Raw genomic sequence first — 21495 nt, 5'->3', positions numbered from 1 at the left:
ATTGATACTTTTGCCTGAAGAAAATCATCTTGCTTTGCAAACAAATCAATTTTCTGAAAAGGAAACATAGCTTGTGGGACTTCGGGCAATTTACTTAACTTCTTTGGGTCTCAGTCTTTGTATCTGTAAAATGAGTTAATATTGAATATGTAAAAGTGTGTAGAACATAATAAGCCCTATACAGGTATTAGCTTAAAACAACAACAGTCACAAAAAGTGTCTGTTTATTTAAGTCTTAGAGATGAAAAAAATATCGAGACTGCCTTCCTTTTTACTTTACCCTCATTCCTGTTCACCAGTTAACTATAAAAATTATTAAAGTAATAAGTATAATAGTTGAAATAAGTAGTAGTTTAAAAGTAAAAATTTTACTCGTTCCCTGCCCATCCCTAAGGTTTGATCTCTGCTTTTAACACTTAGCTGTTTCTTTGGCCTTTGCCTCATCTGTCTAAAACATAGATGCTGGGCCCCACCCCAGAGGTTCTGATTCAGTTGATCTGGGGTGGGGCTCAAGAAGTTACATTTCTAACAAGTTTCCTGATTATGCTGCTGGTTTGGGAACCACATGTTGTGAACCACTGCTCTAGTCCCCAAATCTCATTGACTCATAAAATGTCAAGGGAGTTTACAGGGGGGGTTGACTCAACAGCTGAAATCAAGTAATGAGCAGATCAGTCATTGAGTGGCTTGATATTAAGTATAGGATAAAGTTCAATCTTTTTTTTTAGCATTCACCATCTAGCTCCATCCCTTTTTCCATTTCTCACTCATCTCAATACGCCTTGTACATTTTAGCATTACTGAACATAGAAATTTTTTTCAATGTGCAGTGGTTCCTCATCAGTGGCTTTTGATATGCTCTTCTCTCTTCCTAGAATTCCTGCCGTCATTTGGCTGCCTGAGATACCTTCATTCCCTTGTTGCTTTTCCATTTCTGCAGAGGTAGCTGTTTCTTCCTCCCACGTGCTCTCAAAGAGCCTGTATTTGCTTCTGTCAGAGTACAGATCACACTGTATTTTAACTGTCTACTTGACTGTCTTTCTTCTTCCTAGCTTATAAGCTTCTTGGCAAGAGGGACTTGGTTTTTTACATTTTGTTTATTACTGGCTTGGTATGGTTATTGGTATATAATATGAGCTAAAATAAACGTTTGACTAAATTAAGACAGAAGAAATTGGATGATTTGGAGGCCCCAAAGTTGTGACTGCTTGTATGTAGTTTTATTATCCTTAATTTCAAGAAGCAAATTTTCATAAGCAGCAGTATACACTCTCTTAACACATATGATGCTTCTGGATTTGTCAGGACCTGGTACACTTCAGATGCGGGTCTGGAGTCTTAGCTATCTTGGGCCCCTTTTAGTTAACAATCATGGAACTAGTTTAGGATAGTGGGGGCCCATGGGTTCTCACGATCACTCAGTTCCAAAATAATGAGCATTTTGGTCATTTTCGTGTCTTATGTCCATCTTTCAGAATCTTGCCTTTCAAGGGCCAGCTGAAATGCTGCCCCTGCAGCAAGCCTTCCTTGATTACACCAGGGAGGTCGTTCTCTTCTCTGAAGACGTTATACCACTTATTCCCTGGCATATTCTGTTTTATTTGTACTTATTTATATTAATGTTTTATCTTCCGTTCTAGATCGTTTATTCCGTGAGGACAGTGAAATTTGGGAGCAAGCTTGGGAAAGGATTTTAAAACTAGGCTACAATGGTTGGACTTTTACTAGTAGTTAGGAAAGAGTCATTGAAGCTTATGTTCAAAAGAAGAAAAAGAGGAAAAAAATAAGGGACTTATAAATGTGTCTTAAAAGTATAATCAGTAGTAATGCAGAAAGGTTGGGTGGAATGCATAGAGAACAAAAAAAATGCTCTGTGGTTTAGATAAAAGAGGATAATAGAAAGGGAGCTTGAGGGGAAAGAACAGACATTTTAGAAGTTCAGTTTGCTTCCTTGGTGACAGATTAGAAGAGCGAGATAGAGAACACACAGTGAAACTGAGGACATTGATTAGAATGCTTTTGGTTGCAATAAGAGAAAACCTATCTTGAATTAGCTTAAGCAATAAAGGAGATTTATTGACTTAGGTAACAGGAAAGCTACCTAAGTGCACTGCAGCAGTCTCTCCACAATTCTCTTAGCACTGCCATCCAACTTCAAGATTCTACTTGTATAAACCATATTTCTCCCGAGGAAGAAATTGTACCTGGGTCCAGAGTTCTAAGCCAGATCTTGAGCTTCCTGCTGACTGGACTCATCTCTGTGTCCAAACTCTGGCTGTTGTAATTCTAAAACAACTGGTTACTGAACAAAATGCTGTGGAGGTGGAGTTGAGGTAAAGTGTTCTTCAGCCACAAAGCTGCTACATAATGGGGAGGTATTGTTGGGGGAGTTAACCACAATACCCCGAAGGTTTCTGTGGTAGGAGATAATGTTAACTGGAATAGGAATCAGGAAGAGGCACAGGTTTGAGAGAGAAAATACTAATGAACATGATTTTGTAGGGGTCAGGGATGATATCAAGCAAGAGAGCATTTCTGCATGATGGTGCAGCCTCATGAAGGCCTCTGAAGAGGGAAGCAGCTGAGCTTGCTCTAAGAAGTGAACATTGTTCTAGGAGCAGCCCATTGGGGCTGGCTTCTAATGAGGGGAAGACTGGATAAGATGAGGTTGGAGAGGGAGGCCCAAGTTTTTTGGGTCATGGTAAGGACTTTGGATTCTAAATGCTATGGGAAATCATTGAAAGGTTTTGACTAGTCAGGTGACATGATCCAATATAGACTTTGGAAAGATAATTCTTGTTGTTTTATGGAAATTGACATAGATGAGATTGCTGTGGCTGTGAGAAGAATAGTAAAAGGCAGTTGCAGTAATCCTGGCTTGAACTAGACTGGGCTATAGGGCAGAAATGAAGAGCAGTAATAGACTAAAGAAATATTTTGCCACTAGAGTTGATTGATTCTTATGATAGAGTAGATTTAAGAGTTAAAGGAGTCAAAAGAGTTGAAGACTCTTAGTTTTCAGGCCTGAACTGGTATTTGAATGGACATAATAAGGGGAAAACTGGAAGAGGAAGAAGTTTGAGAGGGAGATCACTTTTGCGAATGCAAAGTCTGAGATACCTAATAGGATTTCAAGAGGTAGGTCAGGTAGCTGGCTAAATGAGTCCAGAGCTCATGCTCATGCAGAAGAGAGCTAGGGCTGGAGACGTAAAGCCGGCATTCTCAGAATGGGTGATAAGATGTAGGCCTTAGGATATACAGTGCACAGAGGAATGAGGGTATCCTCAATAGTCTCTGGAGCTCAGCCATTTATTTCATCTGTAGTTTTGAAATTCAGTCTATTTTATATATTGACTTGATTTTGTTAAGCAGTTGACCATGTTAATGCTTTAATAATTTTTGAATTTTTTCTTACATTTTTGGCATATCTTGAGCATCAAGATTGAAATAATAATAAAGCGTATGCCTCTCATACTTTACTTTAAAAAAATCGGCTTAGGTTTTGAGAACAGTTACTGAAATTGCATTTTATTCTTTCTCTTCTCCAGGCTGACTTCTCTGAACTTTTCTGCTTACATGTACATTTTTGCTGAAACCTGTAGACTTGTTTTTTTAAAAATAATTATTTTGAATATGTAGTATATGGGAATGATACAAAATTCCAAAGATATAGAAGGATCTTCCTGCCCTAGCTCTAAGCCAACCAGTTACCTTTCCCCAAAATAAGCCATGTTCCAAGATCTTGTAATTCATTCCATATCCGTTCATATAAGAGTACGTTGAGTGGTATTCTGCTCCACAGGCATATCATAATTTATTTACCAAGTCCCCATTGTAGACTGTTTTTTGCTGACTTCTACCATACTGGAAAAAATTCTTCAAAAAATATCACTGTAAATAATATCATTTTCCAGAGGTATGAATATATCAGAACAAATTTCCAGAAGTGTAACTGGTGGGTCATAGAGTTTATGCATTGTAAATTTTGATAGATATTGCCAAACTGTTCTTCCTCCAGAGGTTTTACCATTGTACTTTCTCACTAGCAGTAAAAGTGCTAGTGAAAGTGCCTTTTCCCATCACTTATGCCAGCACAGTGAGTTACCATCTCCTTGATCTTTGGTGCCAATCTGAGAGATGAAAAATGCATATCTCATTTGAGCCTTGTAGAATTCGGGCAATACACAGTGGTTTCGATTGGATTTTATTGAATGAGTGAAATGACTATTCTATGATTGTCAGTATACATATATATATATTTCATACAATTTCCTTTTCTTCTTTTTTTAAAACCACAGCAGTTTGTTTCTAAGTGGCTGGAGAACATTATTTAATTGCTGTATTTTAAACCATATGTTATAATACAGAGTTTTATATTTTCAGAGTTTTAAATCACTAAATATTAAATTTTCAGAGTTTTAAATTACTAAATATTAATTTACAGGTTTTATCTGAGAGAACTGATATTGAACTTTGGGTTTGTGCCAACATTATTCGTCTCTTTAATGATGATAACACAATTCCCTTCATTATACGTTATCGAAAAGAGCTTATTAATAACCTTGATGCTGATTCCTTGAGAGAAGTTCAACAAACTCTAGAGGAGCTACGGTAAGAAACCTGGGAAGGGATGAGCTTTGTGTAAGGGGAAAGAAGGTGTGTGAGCCAATGAGGCGAAACAGTGAGGAAGTGAGTGATAGTATATTTCGACAGTTCCAATATTTTGTTTTCTTGATTTATTGTAATCTGGATATAGTCCCCTTCTGACAGAGGAAGCCAGCTCCATTTTACTTATTTAGGGGTGTGCAGAGTCCCTCTGCTGGTGTGTTCATGCATAACTTGGGCATGTATCTGCAAAAGGTGGTTTGCATTATTAAGAGTCTGTGCCTATGAGTTTGAATGTCATCTTCTCTCATAGAAATGATTTTGCATAATGGCAAAATTAGAACTACCAGCAGGTAACTCAGAAAAATACATTTTAGTCTAAATCTTCAATAGCTTACATAAAACTGTCCTCTTAATACTGTGAAATCCCTAAATGGAGAGTTCTTTGGCTGTATAGAGTTTGGTAGGAAGTATGTATACTTCCTTTTTCTATTCTTTTATAGGGCATGGTAATTTAATGTTAGTGGATTGTGAATTTTGTATGGTTATAGAATGGAAAGCACTCTTTAAAAAAATTATTCCTCTGGATTTATTGTAATAACTCAGAAATAAGCATGTAAAGGCTATAAAACTAACTATTATTCAGTAGAGTTTCTTAAAACAGTCTTTACCATTCATTTATTCATTGCATGTCTCTTACATGCCAAGTGCTGTGTTGTTGCTATGTGTGTTCTTCAACAAGGATATGATTTAAATTGGATATAATCTTACCATCAAGCCATTCTAAAAGCACTAAGGGTTACTTTTAGAACAAGCCTAATAAGCCTCTGTGCTTTTGGAGGAACTTGCCTCTCACTAACATTTCTACCCCTTTTGTTGAATTTCTTTTAGTGCCAGGAAGATTTAAATGCTAATATGTGGAAAGTTATATTTCATCAAGAGGCAAAATCAATTAGCCAACCCAGAAATATAAATGACTAGTTATTCAAGTGATTTCAGATTCAGATCACCCAGGGCCAGGCTAGTATAATCAAGCACAAAGGGACGCAAACTGGAGATCACAAGTCCTGTCTAAGAGGGGCAGCTGCTACTCATCTCCATCAGATTATAACACGTGGGGTTCTCTACCCAGATTGCTGTATCTTCCTATTTTTGAAAAACTGATCATCTGAATTTTTATGTAAAAAAAATTTTGAGGTCAAACAAAATCACCTACAGGCCACATCTAGAAGTCCAGCAATTTGCAAATTTGGAAGTAAGCTTTCTGTTTGGTTGAAGGCAAAGTAATGAAGAAAATCTTAAGGGTTTTGGGATCTGAAATTGGGGAAAGTGTCACAAACAAGCAAGAATAGTTTACTTAAAAAAATTAAAGGTATTCTACCAATTTTTGATTGGGTGGGGGACAAATAGGAGCTTTATGTCAAGATTAACATTATTATTTTCTTTTTCTCTAAAAACACACTTTAGCTGCAACAGAGTTCATTCTCTGGGTATCTATTAATAGAGGAATACATTAAATATTAGTAGAGGACTATTTCTCCAAGTAAGTGGTGGCATTGACTAGGACTTAGAAGATCTTTTTATATCGTACAGAGATTTCTTTTTGGTAATGAGGTATGGTCTCTGTTTTTCTTGAGCTCAGCTTTTTCTATAACTAGAGCATTGGTTTTTACCCTATTAATTGCTACTCATAAATGAGTAGTGAAACTAATTTAGTAGGTCATTACCACTTTAACAAAAATGAAATAGAGAATAGAAAATATGAGTGCAGTTTCTGTGGTAAAGGTAAATATTGTTTCATGAAACTATTTATCATATGTTTATATAACTGTTTATTAAATATGAAATTATATATGTGTATATACTGGGTTGCAAGGTAAAATATATTTCTTACTGAGGGTCACTTAAAAAAGTGAATTAACCAGTCGGGGCCCGTTGCTCGGGTCCAAACCTTGCCGGCAGCAGGAGTCTGACCCCACGAGAGCTAAGGAAGGAGCCTTTCAGCTGCAAATAACAGAAAATTAAACTTAAATTGGCTTAATAAAGGGGATTTGTTGACTCACAGAACGGAAAAGCACAGTGGGAAGATTTAAGAATGACTTCCCTCTTGACTTACACTTTAAAAAATCTTCCCAGTGCATCACAATGGGCCCTCAGATTTTCTGTGAGGCCTCTGAGCTGTTCCTCCCAGTTACAAGCTGCCGCAGCTGTCCAGACAAAATCGAAGCAAACCTTAGCCAAACCCAACATAAGGAACGTTGTGGTGGTGGATGGTGTCCGCACTCCATTTTTGCTGTCAGGCACTTCATATAAAGACCTGATGCCACATGATTTGGCTAGAGCGGCGCTTTCGGGTTTGTTGCATCGGACCAGTGTCCCAAAGGATGTTGTTGATTATATCATCTTCGGCACAGTTATACAGGAAGTGAAAACAAGCAATGTGGCTAGAGAGGCTGCCCTCGGAGCTGGCTTCTCTGACAGGACTCCTGCTCACACTGTCACCATGGCTTGCATCTCTTCCAACCAAGCCATGACCACAGCTGTCAGCTTGATTGCTTCCGGCCAGTGTGACGTGGTTGTGGCAGGTGGTGTAGAGTTAATGTCTGATGTCCCTATTCGCCACTCAAGGAAAATGAGGAAGATGATGCTGGATCTCAGTAGGGCCAAGACTCTGGGTCAGCGACTGTCTTTAATCTCTAAATTCAGATTGAATTTCCTGTCACCCGAGCTTCCAGCAGTGGCCGAGTTCTCCACCAGTGAGACCATGGGCCACTCTGCAGACCGACTGGCTGCCGCCTTTGCTATTTCTCGGCTGGAACAGGATGAGTATGCACTGCGCTCACACAGCCTGGCCAAAAAGGCACAGGATGAAGGACTCCTTTCTGATGTCGTGCCCTTCAAAGTACCAGGAAAAGATACAGTTACTCAAGATAATGGCATTCGTCCTTCCTCCCTGGAGCAAATGGCCAAACTAAAACCTGCATTCATCAAGCCCTATGGCACGGTGACAGCTGCAAATTCTTCTTTTCTGACCGATGGTGCATCTGCAGTGCTGATTTTGGCAGAGGAAAAGGCTCTGGCCATGGGTTATAAGCCGAAGGCATATTTGAGGGATTTCACGTACGTGTCTCAGGATCCAAAAGATCAGCTTTTACTTGGACCAACATATGCTACTCCAAAAGTTTTAGAAAAGGCAGGATTAACAATGAGGGATATTGATGCTTTTGAATTTCATGAAGCTTTCTCAGGTCAGATTTTGGCTAATTTGAAAGCCATGGATTCCGACTGGTTTGCACAAAACTACATGGGTAGAAAAGCCAAGGTTGGATCGCCTCCTTTGGAGAAGTTTAACATCTGGGGTGGATCACTCTCCCTGGGGCACCCGTTTGGAGCCACTGGCTGTCGGTTGGTCATGGCAACTGCCAACAGATTGCAGAAGGAAGGAGGCCAGTATGGGTTAGTTGCCGCCTGTGCAGCTGGAGGGCAGGGCCATGCTATGATAGTGGAAGCTTATCCAAAATAATAGATCAAGAAGAGGTGACCTGGAGTTTCTGTGCAACACTCACCCTAGGCAATGCCATTTCAATGCACTACTCAGTGACATCTATAGTTCCTAGCTCCTCTTAGGAAAACAAAATTTGTGGCCTTCTGTTAAGTACTTTGCAGTTGAGCCTTGCCAGTGTTCTGAGCTTTCCAATAATCATGGCTTATTACTCTTTCAGGAATTTCTTAGTTACCAGAATCTCTCAACAGTGATAAGTTTAAGCAATTGTGTTTGGTCTCTATTTTTATGAAAGACTGAATGAGTGGTTGCAGTTTTGCAAAGAATTTAGCCGAGATTTGGAATCACCTTTGTAACATTCGCAAATTATAGCTCATTCCTATTTGTGACCTAAAGATAAATGTTTTCTATAAAATACAAACCAATGTGCCTGAATTTAACTTAATTATGGAAAGGTAATTCAGAATCTAAACATCACTGAAAATTTACAGTAAATGTTTAGATATATAAATACCATGTTGGTTAACCTTAATAAAGTAGAGAAGTATCAGAGAACCATTTGCATTGTTTTATTAGAGGTAAAAGGTGGTTCTCTTGGCTTAGGGACAGATTTTGCCTTGGATTACTCATTTGTAACTTCTAACCATTTTAGTCAACCATGAAGCCACTAGGAACATAAAGAAGGTCCTGCTTTAGAATAACACCATTTTTTCCCCAGTGCCCAATTGAAATAAATTTATTTTATCATTTGGAAAAAAAAAAAAAAAAAAAAAAAAGTGAATTAAAAAATGATTATGGGACTTCCCTGGTGGTGCAGTGGTTGAGAGTCCGCCTGCTGATGCAAGGGACATGGGTTCGTGCCCTGGTCCGGGAGGACCCCACATGCCACGGAGCGGCTAGGCCCGTGAGCCATGGCCGCTGAGCCTGCGCGTCCGGAGCCTGTGCTCCGCAACGGGAGAGGCCACAACAGTGAGAGGCCCGCGTACTGCAAAAAAAAAAAAAAAAAAAAAAAAGATCCTATGATTATGGATAGTGAGAAACTTCTGTACTTTCTCTAAAGATGCCTTTCCTCTCCCTTATATGCAAGCCAGTAGGTCATTGGCCTTTTGTCGAAATGACCCTGGTAGGCTTCAGCCTCTGAAAACAGTCTTGGGCTACCAGGAATGTAGAAGACACAGAGGTGTGATCTAAGGACTGCATATTCTTCCTCATTAACTTATAATCTTCGGCCTTTCTTTTTTTTTCATAAGTAGATTTAGTTTTCTTTTCCATCAATCATTTTTAGTAATTTATATTATCATCTCTCTAACTTTTGCCCATCATTTTAGCAATACCATTATTAGGCAGAAATTATAAATTGTAACAGGTGATGAAATAGGATGAAAGGCTGTAATAATAATACATTCTAAAGTATCAAGGCTTTGAAAATCAAGGAGAGACTGAAATACTGTTTCAGCTTGAAGGAGACTGTAGACACATAGCAATTACATAAAACCCATTCTTAGCTGAATTCACTATCAAGGACATGTATAGGAACAATTGGTGAAACTTAAATGAGATCTGAGGGTTAGAATATATCAATATTATATCAATGTTAATATCAATTTTAATTACCTGCTTTTGATGGTTATAGGAGAAGATTCTTGTTTATAGAAAATACATACTAAAATACTTGGGGATGATGGTAACTTATTCTCAGATGGTTCAGAGGGGGAAAGAAGTTCTTTTTACCTTACCTACAACTTTTCTGTAAGTTTGATATAGCTTCAAAAAGAAAGTTTTAACATATAGGTCTTGTGTATTATAAAAGTTTCTATTTTCAGGTCTGTTGCGAAGAAGACTTACAACACAATCCAAAAAATTAAGAAGGAGGGCAAGATGTCTGAGTGCTTGTTAAAAGCCTTGCTGAACTGTAAAACTTTTGAAGAACTAGAACACGTGGTAAGGAATCCTTTTTATCTTTTAATGTAATACTTACCTGAGTATATTATGATTTGGGTCTTATAGTTAAAGAGCTGGAAATAAAAAGCTAAAGTCATCAATAAAAAGCTAAAGTCATCAGCCACCATCATTATTTAATTCAACAAAATATTCTTTATTCAATAAATATCTATTAAGTGCTTTTTTGTGATAGGCACTTGGATTTATTGGGTTGGCCAAAAGGTTCGATCGTTTTTTCCCATAAGATGGCTCTAGTAGCACTTAGTTGTCTTTAACTTCATTCAAAACAATTTTGTTAGATTGTATGTGACAGCTGTCATATCAGCGTGCATTTTAAAAAAAGACATCAAAATTGGTGAATTTTTGTGTAGCCATTTTAATATTAAAGATGGAAGGAAAAAAGCAACATTTTCAGCATATTATGCTTTATTATTTCAAGAAAGGTAAAAATGCAACTGAAATGCAAAAAAAGATTTGTGCAAAAGAAGATTTGTGCAGCATTTGGAGAAGGTGCTGTGACTGATCAAACGTGTCAGAAGTGGTTTGTGAAGTTTCGTGCTAGAAATTTCTTGCTGGGCAGTGCTCCACAGTTGGGTAGACCAGTTGAAGTTGATAGCGATCAAATCAAGGCATTCATTGAGAACAGTCAACATTATACCACACGGGAGATAGCCGACATACTCAAAATATCCAAATCAAGCGTTGAAAATCATTTGCACCACCTTGGTTATGTTAATTGCTTTGATGTTTGGGTTCCACATAAGTTATGCAAAAAAAAACCCTTCTTGACCGCACTTCCACATGCGGTTCTCTACTTAAACGTAATGAAAACGTTCTGTTTTTAAAACAAATTGTGACGGACAATGAAAAGTAGATACTGTACAACAATGTGGAACGGAAGAGATCGTGGGGCAAGTGAAATGAACCACCACCAACCACACCAAAGGGTGGTCTTCATCCAAAGAAGGTGATGTATATATGGTGGGATTGGAAGAGAGTCCTCTATTATGAGCTTCTCTGGAAAATCAAATGATTAATTCCAACAAGTAATGCTCCCAATTAGACCAACTGAAAGCAGCACTCGACGAAAAGCATCTGGAATTAGTCAACAGAAAACGCATAACCTTTCATCAGGACAATGCAAGACCGCATGTTTCTTTGATGACCAGGCAAAAACTGTTACAGTTTGGCTGGGAAGTTCTGATTCATCCGCCATATTCGCCAGGCATTGCACCTTCGGATTTCCATTTATTTCGGTCTTCACAAAATTCTCTTAATGGAAAAAATTTCAATTCCCTGGAAGACTGTAAAAAGGCACCTGGAACAGTTCTTTGCTCAAAAAGATTAAAAGTTTTGGTGGGCTTCCCTGGTGGCGCAGTGGTTGGGAGTCCGCCTGCCGATGCGGGGGGTGCGGGTTCGTGCCCCGGTCCGGGAGGATCCCGCGTGCCGCGGAGCGGCTGGGCCCGTGGGCCGTGGCCGCTGGGCCTGCGTGTCTGGAGCGTGTGCTCCGCAGCGGGAGAGGCCACAGCAGTGAGAGGCCCACGTACCGCAAAAAAAAAAAAAAAAAAAAAGTTTTGGGAAGATGGAATTACGAAGTTGCCTAAAAAATAGCAGAAGATAGTGGAACAAAAGGGTGCATACGTTGTTCAATAAAGTTCTTGGTGAAAATGAAAAATTTCTTTTATTTTTACTTAAAAACCGAAGGCACTTTTTGGCCAACCCAATACAAAGATGACTAATACATAGTCCTTGTCTTCAAGGAATTCCCAGTCGAGTGGGGAAAAATGAGAGTAGGTAACAGAAGCATAAGCTTAAGGGAGAGTGTGCTGAGCTGGAGACATAGATGTGAGTGTCTGCAGCATGTAATTGGTATTTGGAACCATGAAAATGGAAGATTTCACTCAAGGAGAGATCATGGGGTAAGCAGGTCAGGATAGACCATTGAGGAACACTAACTTTTGAAGCATGGATGGAGGAAGGGAGAGCCTAAGAAGGAGGCATGGAAAGAATAGTCAGAGAAGTATGAAGAGAATTGGGAGATGATGATACCCATAAAAGATTAAGGAAGAGAGTCATAGAAGGAGGTAATGATCAATGGTTAAGTAATTAAATATAGCAGGGAGTTTTGGCAAGATAAGGACTGAAAAATGTATATTTGGTAATTAGGGGATCATTGTGGATCTTTGTGATACCACTTTCAGCAAGGTGTGTGGAAAGAGAAGCCAGGGGGCAGTGGGTAGAGGAGTGAATGTGGACTAAGAAGTAGAACCATTGTGTGAGGACATCTTTTAGAGGAGCTTGCTTGAGTTGAGGACTTGCAGTCCTGGCAGTCCAAGCACTGAGTTTGTGGGATGAGTGAATCCAAGCAGATAGCTCACTGTAAGCATGTAGAAAAGTATAAAGAGTCTGATAAGGAACAACTGTTTTCATACAACTTGTACTCTCTGTTAGCATTAATCTTTGAAGGAAGTGGAAAGGGTTGAGAAGAGGATGTCTTTAGCATTCTCACATGTCCTCTAATTTTGTGTCCTAATTTTAACTTTTGTGTTTTAAAACTGAATAATTTGGTATGTTTTCTGACTTTTTTTCCTAGTCAGCACCATATAAAACTGGGAGCAAGGGCACCAAAGCCCAGAGGGCAAAGCAGCTGGGATTAGAAGGAGCAGCCAGGACACTGCTTGAGAATCCAGGGGACCTCAATCTGCTCTCTTACATTAGGCCCAATGTTAAAGGTACTAGCTTTACTTAATAAAGAGGTCGCTCCTGTTTCTTTCTTTTTTTAATTTGAAAACCTAGGTTTAAAAAATTGTTTCATTAAGTAATGATGATACAAAAGAATATTACAGCATATAAAGAGTAAATAATTCTAATAAAACAAATCCCAGTATACCTCCTGCTTAGCCATTCAGCTTTCCTCTTTTGATGAAGTGCCTGTTCTATTCTTTTGCTCATTTTTCTATTGTGTTGTTTCACTTTTTCTTATTAATTTATAAGTATTTTTTAGATATTCTTGCTCAGTTACATATGCTACAAATCTTTTCTCCCAGCTTGTAACTTCTCTTTTCACTTTCTTTATGCTGTCTTTTGGTAAATAGAAGGCCTTAGTTTTATCATAGTTAGTTTATTAATCTTTTCAATTTTGTTAATCTTTTCTTTTTAGATAATTGCTTCTTTTTCTTTTTAAAGAATTTCCTTTATATCCAAGGTTATAAAGATCCTCCTGTATTGTCTTTTAAAATTTTTATTCTATTTCTAAAAACTTTTTTAATTATAAAAATCATATCTACTTTTTAAAAAGAACTTCAACAATTCAGACAGACATGGATTGTAAAGTGAAGTCCTACTTCCACACTTCTACTCTCCACAAGTAAAGTGTTTGTCTTTTTCTTAAGTGTATCTTCCTTTCACTTTGTGTGTGTGCGTGCACAGGAGAGAATGAGAGAGGAAGGGGGTAAGGGAGAGATATTTCTAAGAAGAACCCAAAGAAAGTGTCAACTGATATGTGTCAAGGTATATTGGTTTTATTGTCAAAATGATCCTTGGAGTGAGAGCTTTTTGAGTAAGAGTGGCTTTTTCCAAGGAGTGCTCTGCTAGGATTGAATGGGGAGATTGATGCTCTGGTGATTACTACTCTCATTCTAGTTCCTTTTAGCCTTCCTTCCTTTAGGCTGGGAGAGTGTCTGTAGGGGGCAGTCTCTGACAACAAAATCTACAGCATGTACTAAACTGTAGAGAATCAGCATACCAAAACCTGTGTTCATTTTATATAATCTGGCAAATGTGAATTTGGAATTAAAAAAATTAAGTATGTGTCTGTGAAAATATGAATATCTGCTCATACACAAATACACACATCCTAATATCTATATTGAAAAGGGCAATAATGAAAAGAAAAAGCAAATTGGTAAATATTTGAATTTAGAGATGGGTTGAAATGAGTAAAATTCAAGTTTGTTTAATTTTTTTCATTATATTTTCAAATGGTTGCAACTTTAATATTTTAATATTAACTGAGACCATATAGCCAAGCATTAAGGTTAGCCACAGTGGGAACTATCTGTGCCCAGTGATGGTATGTTTTATTATCAATAGAATCAAACGTTGGAGCTTTCAGAATGTTAGATGCATAATGATTTATGGTCAGTTTTTATTTTTCTCTTCTGGTCTATTTTCTTTCCTTCCATTCTTCACCTCCTCTGGTACAAAGTTTTCCTTAGTTCACACACATACTGAGTTCCTACTAAGTAGGTTTGATAACATAAGGTTTACAAATTGTATTCCCCTGAATGATGTGGGCTTTACAAAAGCCCATTGTTACAATTGCAAAATCTATAATTTCCTCTTTCTAGTCTCTCTCATTAATTGGTCTCATTGTAGGTTCCATGTTTACTACTGACTTCTCACCCTGGTATTCTCATTAAACTTCGGGTAATGATGCTGTGAGGTACTTTTGGACTCCAGGAATGAATGCATAGTGAGTAGTTTTCTAGGATAAAGACTGATCTAGTGAGAAAGCTAACACAAGAGCAGACACCTACTGACTGCTGACCATGTACCACAGCTGTTGTAAGTCTTTACATACACAGTCTTCCACCTCTCAAAGGTAATTTGTTCCTGAAAATTCCCTCATAGGTAAACTCTTAAAATGTAAACAGGATTCCTATTAATTTCAGTGGCCAAATTTCTTTCTTTAAATTTCTTTGGAATAAGTGCAGTTACATCATTAGTTAAGATCAGTTATCAGTTATCATAACACAACCCAACAAGGCATTTTCTCTTTGTTAATTACTCTGTAAGTCTGTCCTCCTGTCCTCTTTGTCTTCTGTACTTGTTACTCACTAAAACCATACCCTCAGAAAAACATACTTATGATACTCAGTGCTTGTGTAATTGAAGTTTTAATGGGAGAAAAAAAAAGAAGCTTTAATGGAAATAGAACAATAAAGACAAAAGAAATAAATAATGCATTGCAAATGATCTCTCAGTGTATAAGTTGGTATTGCAGGGGCCATAATGTACAAGACACACTGCTGTAAACTAGCAAACTGAAAGCACTTGGAGAGAACTTAATGTACCATTGGTAGACAGTTCAGCTGTGAAGATGAGCAACCACACAGTGGCTCTTGTTTTATGCTCATTTGAGGTTTGAGAAATTCAAATAGGTCATTGAAAATGTGAATAAATGTCTCATAAGCCAAAATAGGAATATTAATAAAATTATTTTCAAAGGAGAATTTTTGTAACTGGAATGAAATATTATACCTTGAGATATGACTATTAATATATATTTCCTATAACCTATAATGCTTAATCCTATAATGCTTAATCTTTGTAAATACTTCATGAAGTAGATACTATTATTATTCCATTTTTATAGGAAACTGAGGCACAGAGAGAACAAGTAACTTGCCCAGGGTCATACATTTGGTAGATGGTGGAGCCAGGATTAGACCAGGCAGCTGGCTCCAGAGCTGCATTTTTCACCACTAGGTTATATGGTATGTTAAGGTCCTGTATTATTGTTTTTGGAGACTTGATTTTGTTGCTGAGGGAAGCTAGTCACTACTATGATACTTTTCTGTCTTTTTGTTTGTTTGTTTTTTAAATTTTTATTGGAGTATAGTTGCTTTACAATGTTGTGTTAGTTTCCACTGTACAGCAAAGTGAATCAGCTACATGTATACATATATTCCCTCTTTTTTGGATTTCTTTCCCATTTAGGTCACCACAGAGGATACTTTTCTGTCTTAAGTTTGTCAACTTAAGGTTTTATTTTGACTGGAATAAATTTATTGTGATTTAATTATAGATTTAAAAACCAATCTGTAGTTCTTGCCTTTGTTTTCCCTCTTACTCTTCTCCTAAAGGGCTTTCAGCACTCCAGGATATTGAAACAGGAGTGCAGCATATTTTAGCAGACATGATTGCTAAAGACAGAGACACGCTTGACTTCATTCGGAAATTGTGAGTAACTCTCAGAGTTTTCTGCTTTGTGGACTCATGATGTTAAGGGTCGCATGGTTAGTGCTAACTCCAGTGTTCATTAAAAACTTTATTTCAGACTTTTAAAAATTAAAAAAAATTTTTTAGTAGCACAGCTCTCTGCTCAAACAACAGAACCCGAATACATAAAACAGATAAAAGTAAAGTTGCTTTAATTGAATTCTGGGCAGGGAGCCTGGAACTCTGCCTGTTCATCCTCCTTACCCTGAAGCATCTCAGCAGAGGCCTCTGAGGAACACAGTTTATAAACCACTGCATTGTGCAATATATGCTACAGAGAGATTCATAACCATTTAGAATGGTGGCATTGCTTTTTAAACATATTGAGTTGTATGCACTTAATTTTATAATGTTTACCAGTGGTTGGGTTAACTTGAGAATGTTTAATATCAGGTATGGATAAAAATGCTGACCTCAAAATGAATTTTAGCTGATGGAGAGAGCAGCTTATCCATAGTATCATAGTCCCAATTTATAAGAGAGTAAAACCCTTTGACCTAGACCCTACTTGGGCTTATAGATTTTATGCCTCATTAAAAAAAGATATTATTTTAAAAACCTTATTTTTAGGCACTCTGTCCTTCCTTTCCTTCTGTGTATCAGAGGACAGGGTTTGGCAGAGGGCTACTCTTCCTCTCTCTCCACATCTCTAGCTGTGTGAGCTGTGCAGAGGAGAGTAAAGGTGAAAATGAACCGGTTGACTACTGTAGCTTGTCAGGGTTTTTGTTAATGTAAGGGAGAGAATTTTTCTTTTTTCTCAGTGGCCCTCACAGGAATGAGTTGAAGTAGGAGAATTGTGCAGGTTTTTAAATGTGTTTTTATAAGTAATTATACTGCTGAAATTTGGTTCAGTTTCATAAATTGTCATTGGAAGCTGTCCTGACACATCATCTTGTTTCCCTTCTTTTTAGCTTTTAATTGGTTCTGACTCCCTAACTCAGTGGTTAGAAGAGGATGATATCTAGGCCAGAGTTATTAGTCTCTTGCATAACTGCAGATAGTATCTGAACTCATTTAGGCATTTTATGGGAGGATTGGGTTGAAATATAAATAGATCTGGAACACCTATGCTAGCATGAATAGGCGAGGAGTCCCCTTTTGATGGGTCAATAACATTTCTATAGTTGAGCATCATTAAAAAAAAATCTCATTTGGTAAATCTCATTTAGTTCTTTGTTAATCTTCTTTCTATGTAACGTGTTTCTTTACTAAAGCACATATTAATAACTACTTAATGTTTGAATATTTGTGTATCTGAACAGGTGCCAAAATAGATATATTTGTATCCAGTCATCTCTCGCAAAGGTATCCTCAAAAAAAGTAAATGAAAAAGATGTTGATAAGTTTCTGCTCTACCAACATTTTTCGTGCAACATAAGAAACATCCAACATCATCAGGTAAATAAGAAAACTGCTTATGCATGCTGATAGTAGTAATAATGATAATACCTCAGATTTGTTTATTACTTTATTTACTAAAGAATTTTCAATCAACTATTTTCTTCCTTCATATAAATTTTTATAATATTGTTATATCCTCCCCATTTGACAAATGGGGAACTCAAGACCCACAGAAGTTAGTAAATGACACTGAGACTTATTAGCTGGGCTAACAGTATAACACTCTGATATCTTGACTCTCTGGCTGGTGATCTTTCTTATTAGACTTTCCTTCCCAGTATGCTTGGATTTGAGCTCAATTCTGGATCTTTTCCATGTGAAATACAAAATAGAGATAACTGATTGAGAATAAATAAAGTATGAGAGATCTCAGTTATATAAATCGTACTCATTATATCTCAGTCTTTTAATTTCACATTTCATTTTATTAATTTTTATCCTAATTGTAGTTATAGGTTATATATCTACATTGTGGAATGTGGCTTTAAATCATATAGAAAAAATTTTTTTTTACAAACCAAAAATACAATAATACTGACTTTTGTATTTACCTGTGTAGCTACCTTTACCAGTATTCTTTACTTCTTTGTATGGTTTTGAGTTACTATCTAGATTTTATTTCAGCCTGGAGGACTTTCTGTAACATTTCAGGTAGGGCAAGTAAACTCCCTCAGTTTTTGTTTATCTGGAAAGTCTTAATTTCTCCTTATTTTTAAAAATTTATTTTTAATTGTGATAAAATACATAAACTTTACCATCTTAACAGTTTTTAAGTGTACAGTTTAGTAATGTTAAGTATATTAACATTGTGCAACCAATCTCCAGAATTTTTTTATCTTGCAAAACATAGATTTTCTGAATATAGAATTCTTGGTTAACAGTTTTTTCTTTCAGCACTTTGAATATGTTACCCAACTATCTTCTGGCCTTAATGGTTTTGACGAGAAATCAGCTGTTAATCTCACTGAGCCCTTGCACATGATGATTGCACTTGATTTTCTTGCTACATTTAAGATTCTCTGACTTCTGACAATTTGATTATAATTTGTCTTGCTGTGGACCTCTTTGAGTTTTTTTTTCTTGGAGTTTGTTGTGATTTTTGGTTGTGTAGTTAGATGTTTCTGATCAAAATTGGGAAAATTTTGGCCATTATTTCTTCAAATATTCTTTGAACCCTTTTCTCCTGGGTCTCCCATTATATGTGTGTTGGCATGCTTGAGAGTGTCCCACAAGTCTCTTAGCCTCTGTTTATTTCTTTTTTTCTTTTTTTAAATTCTTCTCAGACTATGTAATCTCAATTGACATTTCTTCAAGTTTGCTGATTCTTTCTTCTGATTGTTCAAATATTGAACCCCTCTAGTAAATTTTTCATTTCAGTCATTGTACTTTTTTGCTCAAGAATTTCTCTTTGGTTCTTTTTTATAATACCCAGCTCTTCATTGATATTCTGTATTTGTTGGGATAACATGCTCATGATTTCCTTTAGGACTGTGATTTCCTTTAACTTTGAGCATATTTAAAACAGTTAGTTTTAAGTGTGTCTAGTAATGCCGAAGTCTGAACTTCCTCAGAGATGGTTTCTGTTAATTTCTTTTTTCTGTAAATGGGTCATATTTTCTTGTTTCTTTGCCTGCCATGTAATTTTTTGTTAAAACTTGTCATTTTGAATATTATAAGTTGGCAACACTGAAAATCAGATTCTTCCCCCTCCCCGGCATTTGTTGTTGTTGCTGTTGTGGGGTTTTGTGGTTTATTTAGCAACTTGTAAACTGTTTCTGTAGTCTGTATTCTTTGTCATGTTTGGCCACTGAAGTTCCTGGTCTATTAGCTTAGTGGACAGCTAGTTACTTGACAGAGATTTCCTTCATTCCTAGAGCCAAAACAAATAACAACTTTCCTGGTCCTGCATATTTGCTCTATGTTGGGGCATCCTTCAATGCTTAGCGAGGCTGTTTACAACTCTACCTTAGCCTTCACTTTGTCTTTGTGTGGAGCTCAAAGGTCAGACAGAAGTGAAAACTTAAGGTCTTCCCAGGTCTTTTCAGAGCAGGTGTCTGTCTAGTCCTGAATGCGTGCATGACCTCTTAGATTTCCTAAAATATGTGGAAATTTTAAAAAGCCCCTTTCCTCTCAATTATCTCCTTTACTAGCCTCTTCCTTCCCAGGTTTTTCTGGTCTGTCTGATGGTTGCCCTGACTATAATCCCTTATCCCCAAGTGTTATCCCTTATCCCTTGAAACTGCAGCTAACACATTGCCTTTAAATGCTTTGAACAAATGCCACCCAGGAGCTTCCTGGGGAAGCTCTGAGACAAGCAAAACAAAGGCAAGCCCTTGAGCCAAACCATCAGGGAGCCATGAGACAGATCCAAACACGTAATCACAAACTTTTGAGAATAAGGTCCATATTGCTCCCTCTGGTACTAGCAGACTGCACCAGAAAAGTAGGCTGTTACCTTCACTGCCACTGCTGAACTGCAGAGTGGAGGATGGTAAGTGGGTAAGTGAAAAGTGCTCTTTCACCAAAATTCTGCAGCTTCTTCTTTAAGTGTTCCTCTGATTGTTGTAAGTTTTTGATTAGATTCCAGAGTTCTGAAAAAGTTGAATCTGGCAGTTTTTGCCAGTTTGTTGCTTTTGTAGAGGTTTGGAGTTTTGGAATTCCCTACTCCACCACTTTGGTGATGTCACACCTAACAGCATCTTTAAAGTGTGGTGTGTATTCCCCTGTTCTAGTCCAAAACCAGCATGTGGCCTTAACCTTATGAACTGTCCTTCTTTATCTTGTTTAATGGTTTTTAGCTTGAAGTCTACTTTGGTATCAGGATTGCAACCTGTATTTTCTTAATGGAAATTGATTTCACCCTTGTTTTACTCTTAGCCCTACAATTACATGAAATGCTTGCCCTTAGTCCTTTTGCCAAAATTTTCCAGTCTTCTTTTAAGCTGATTGAAGCTTATTCTCTAGTCTAGTATGTAGTTGGCAAAGTTCTTCTGTAAAGGACCAGGGAGAAAATATTTTAGACTTTGTGAGCTAGATGCCTCTTGCTGCAGCTACACAACTGCCATTGCAGCACGAAAGCAGTCACAGCTAATACATAAATGAATGAGCATGGTTGTGTTTTAATAAAATTTTATTTATGAAAACAGATGTTAGACTGGATTTGATCCATGGGCCATAGTTTGCTGGCCTCTGCTCTTGTGTATTTCTCAAGAAGATTTTATGTGTACGGTACAGGTGTGCCTTATTCCATAGTGCTTTTTGCTTTATTGTGCTTTGCAGATACTGTGTGTTTTACAGATTGAAGGTTTGTGGCAACTGTGTTTCATACAAGTCTGTTGGCACCATTTTCCAACAGCATTTGCTGACTTTGTGTCTCGTGTCACATTTTGGTAATTCTCTCAATATTTCAGAATTTTCCATTATTATTATATTTGTTCTGGTGATCTGTGATCAGTGATCTTTGACGTTACTATTGTAATTGTTTTGAGGTGCCATGACTGCACCCATATAAGACAGCAAACTTAATTGATAAGTATTATGTGTGTTCTGATTGCTCCACGGACCAGCTGTTCCCTCCGTCTCTATCCTCCTGGGCCTCCCTATTCCCTGAGACACAATAATATTGACATTAGGCCATTTAATAACCCGACAGTGGCCCCTAAGTGTTCAGTGAAATGAAGGAATTGCACATCTCTCACTTTAAATCAAAAGCTAGAAATGATTAAGCTTAGTGAGGAAGATATGTCAGAAGCCAAGATAGGCTGCAATCTAGGCCTCTTGTGCCAAATAGGTAGCCAAGTTGTGAATACAAAGGATAAGTTCTTGAAGGAAACTAAAACTGCTACTCTAGTGAACACGCAAATGATAAGAAAGTGAAACAGCCTTATTGCTGATATGAGAAAGTTTCAGTGGTCTGGATAGAAGATCAGATCAGCTGTAACACTCCCTTAAGCCAAAGCCTAATCCATAGCATGGCCCAAACTCTATTCACTTCTATGAAGGCTGAGAGGTAAGGAAGCTGCAGAAGAAAAGTTTGAAGTTAG

The 21495-nt window shown here is 37.4% G+C and overlaps 2 protein-coding genes across 5 annotated transcripts in view; both read left to right on the top strand.

Moving 5' to 3' along the window:
- SRBD1 (S1 RNA binding domain 1) overlaps nt 1-21495 on the top strand; it is a 233450-nt gene that overhangs the window by 17618 nt on the left and 194337 nt on the right. For all 4 annotated transcript variants that reach the window (XM_082643126.1, XM_082643125.1, XM_082643128.1 and 1 more), the window contains exons 5-9: nt 4445-4611; nt 9931-10048; nt 12642-12780; nt 15916-16012; nt 17314-17449. In XM_082643126.1, coding sequence (XP_082499252.1) covers nt 4445-4611; nt 9931-10048; nt 12642-12780; nt 15916-16012; nt 17314-17449 — 657 coding nt within the window. The remainder of the gene's footprint in view (nt 1-4444; nt 4612-9930; nt 10049-12641; nt 12781-15915; nt 16013-17313; nt 17450-21495) is intronic.
- On the top strand, nt 6532-8662 carry LOC309816044 (trifunctional enzyme subunit beta, mitochondrial-like). Its single transcript, XM_082643189.1, is given in 2 exon segments — nt 6532-6807; nt 6809-8662. Coding segments are annotated over 2 exon segments (1377 nt in total). The 5' UTR covers nt 6532-6750; the 3' UTR covers nt 8129-8662.

Source organism: Mesoplodon mirus (assembly GCF_964341445.2).
Source record: "Mesoplodon mirus genome assembly, chromosome: 14".
Taxonomy (NCBI): Eukaryota; Metazoa; Chordata; class Mammalia; order Artiodactyla; family Ziphiidae; genus Mesoplodon; species Mesoplodon mirus.
Note: the sequence above shows the minus strand (reverse complement) of the source record. Positions and strands in the feature narration are given on the sequence as shown.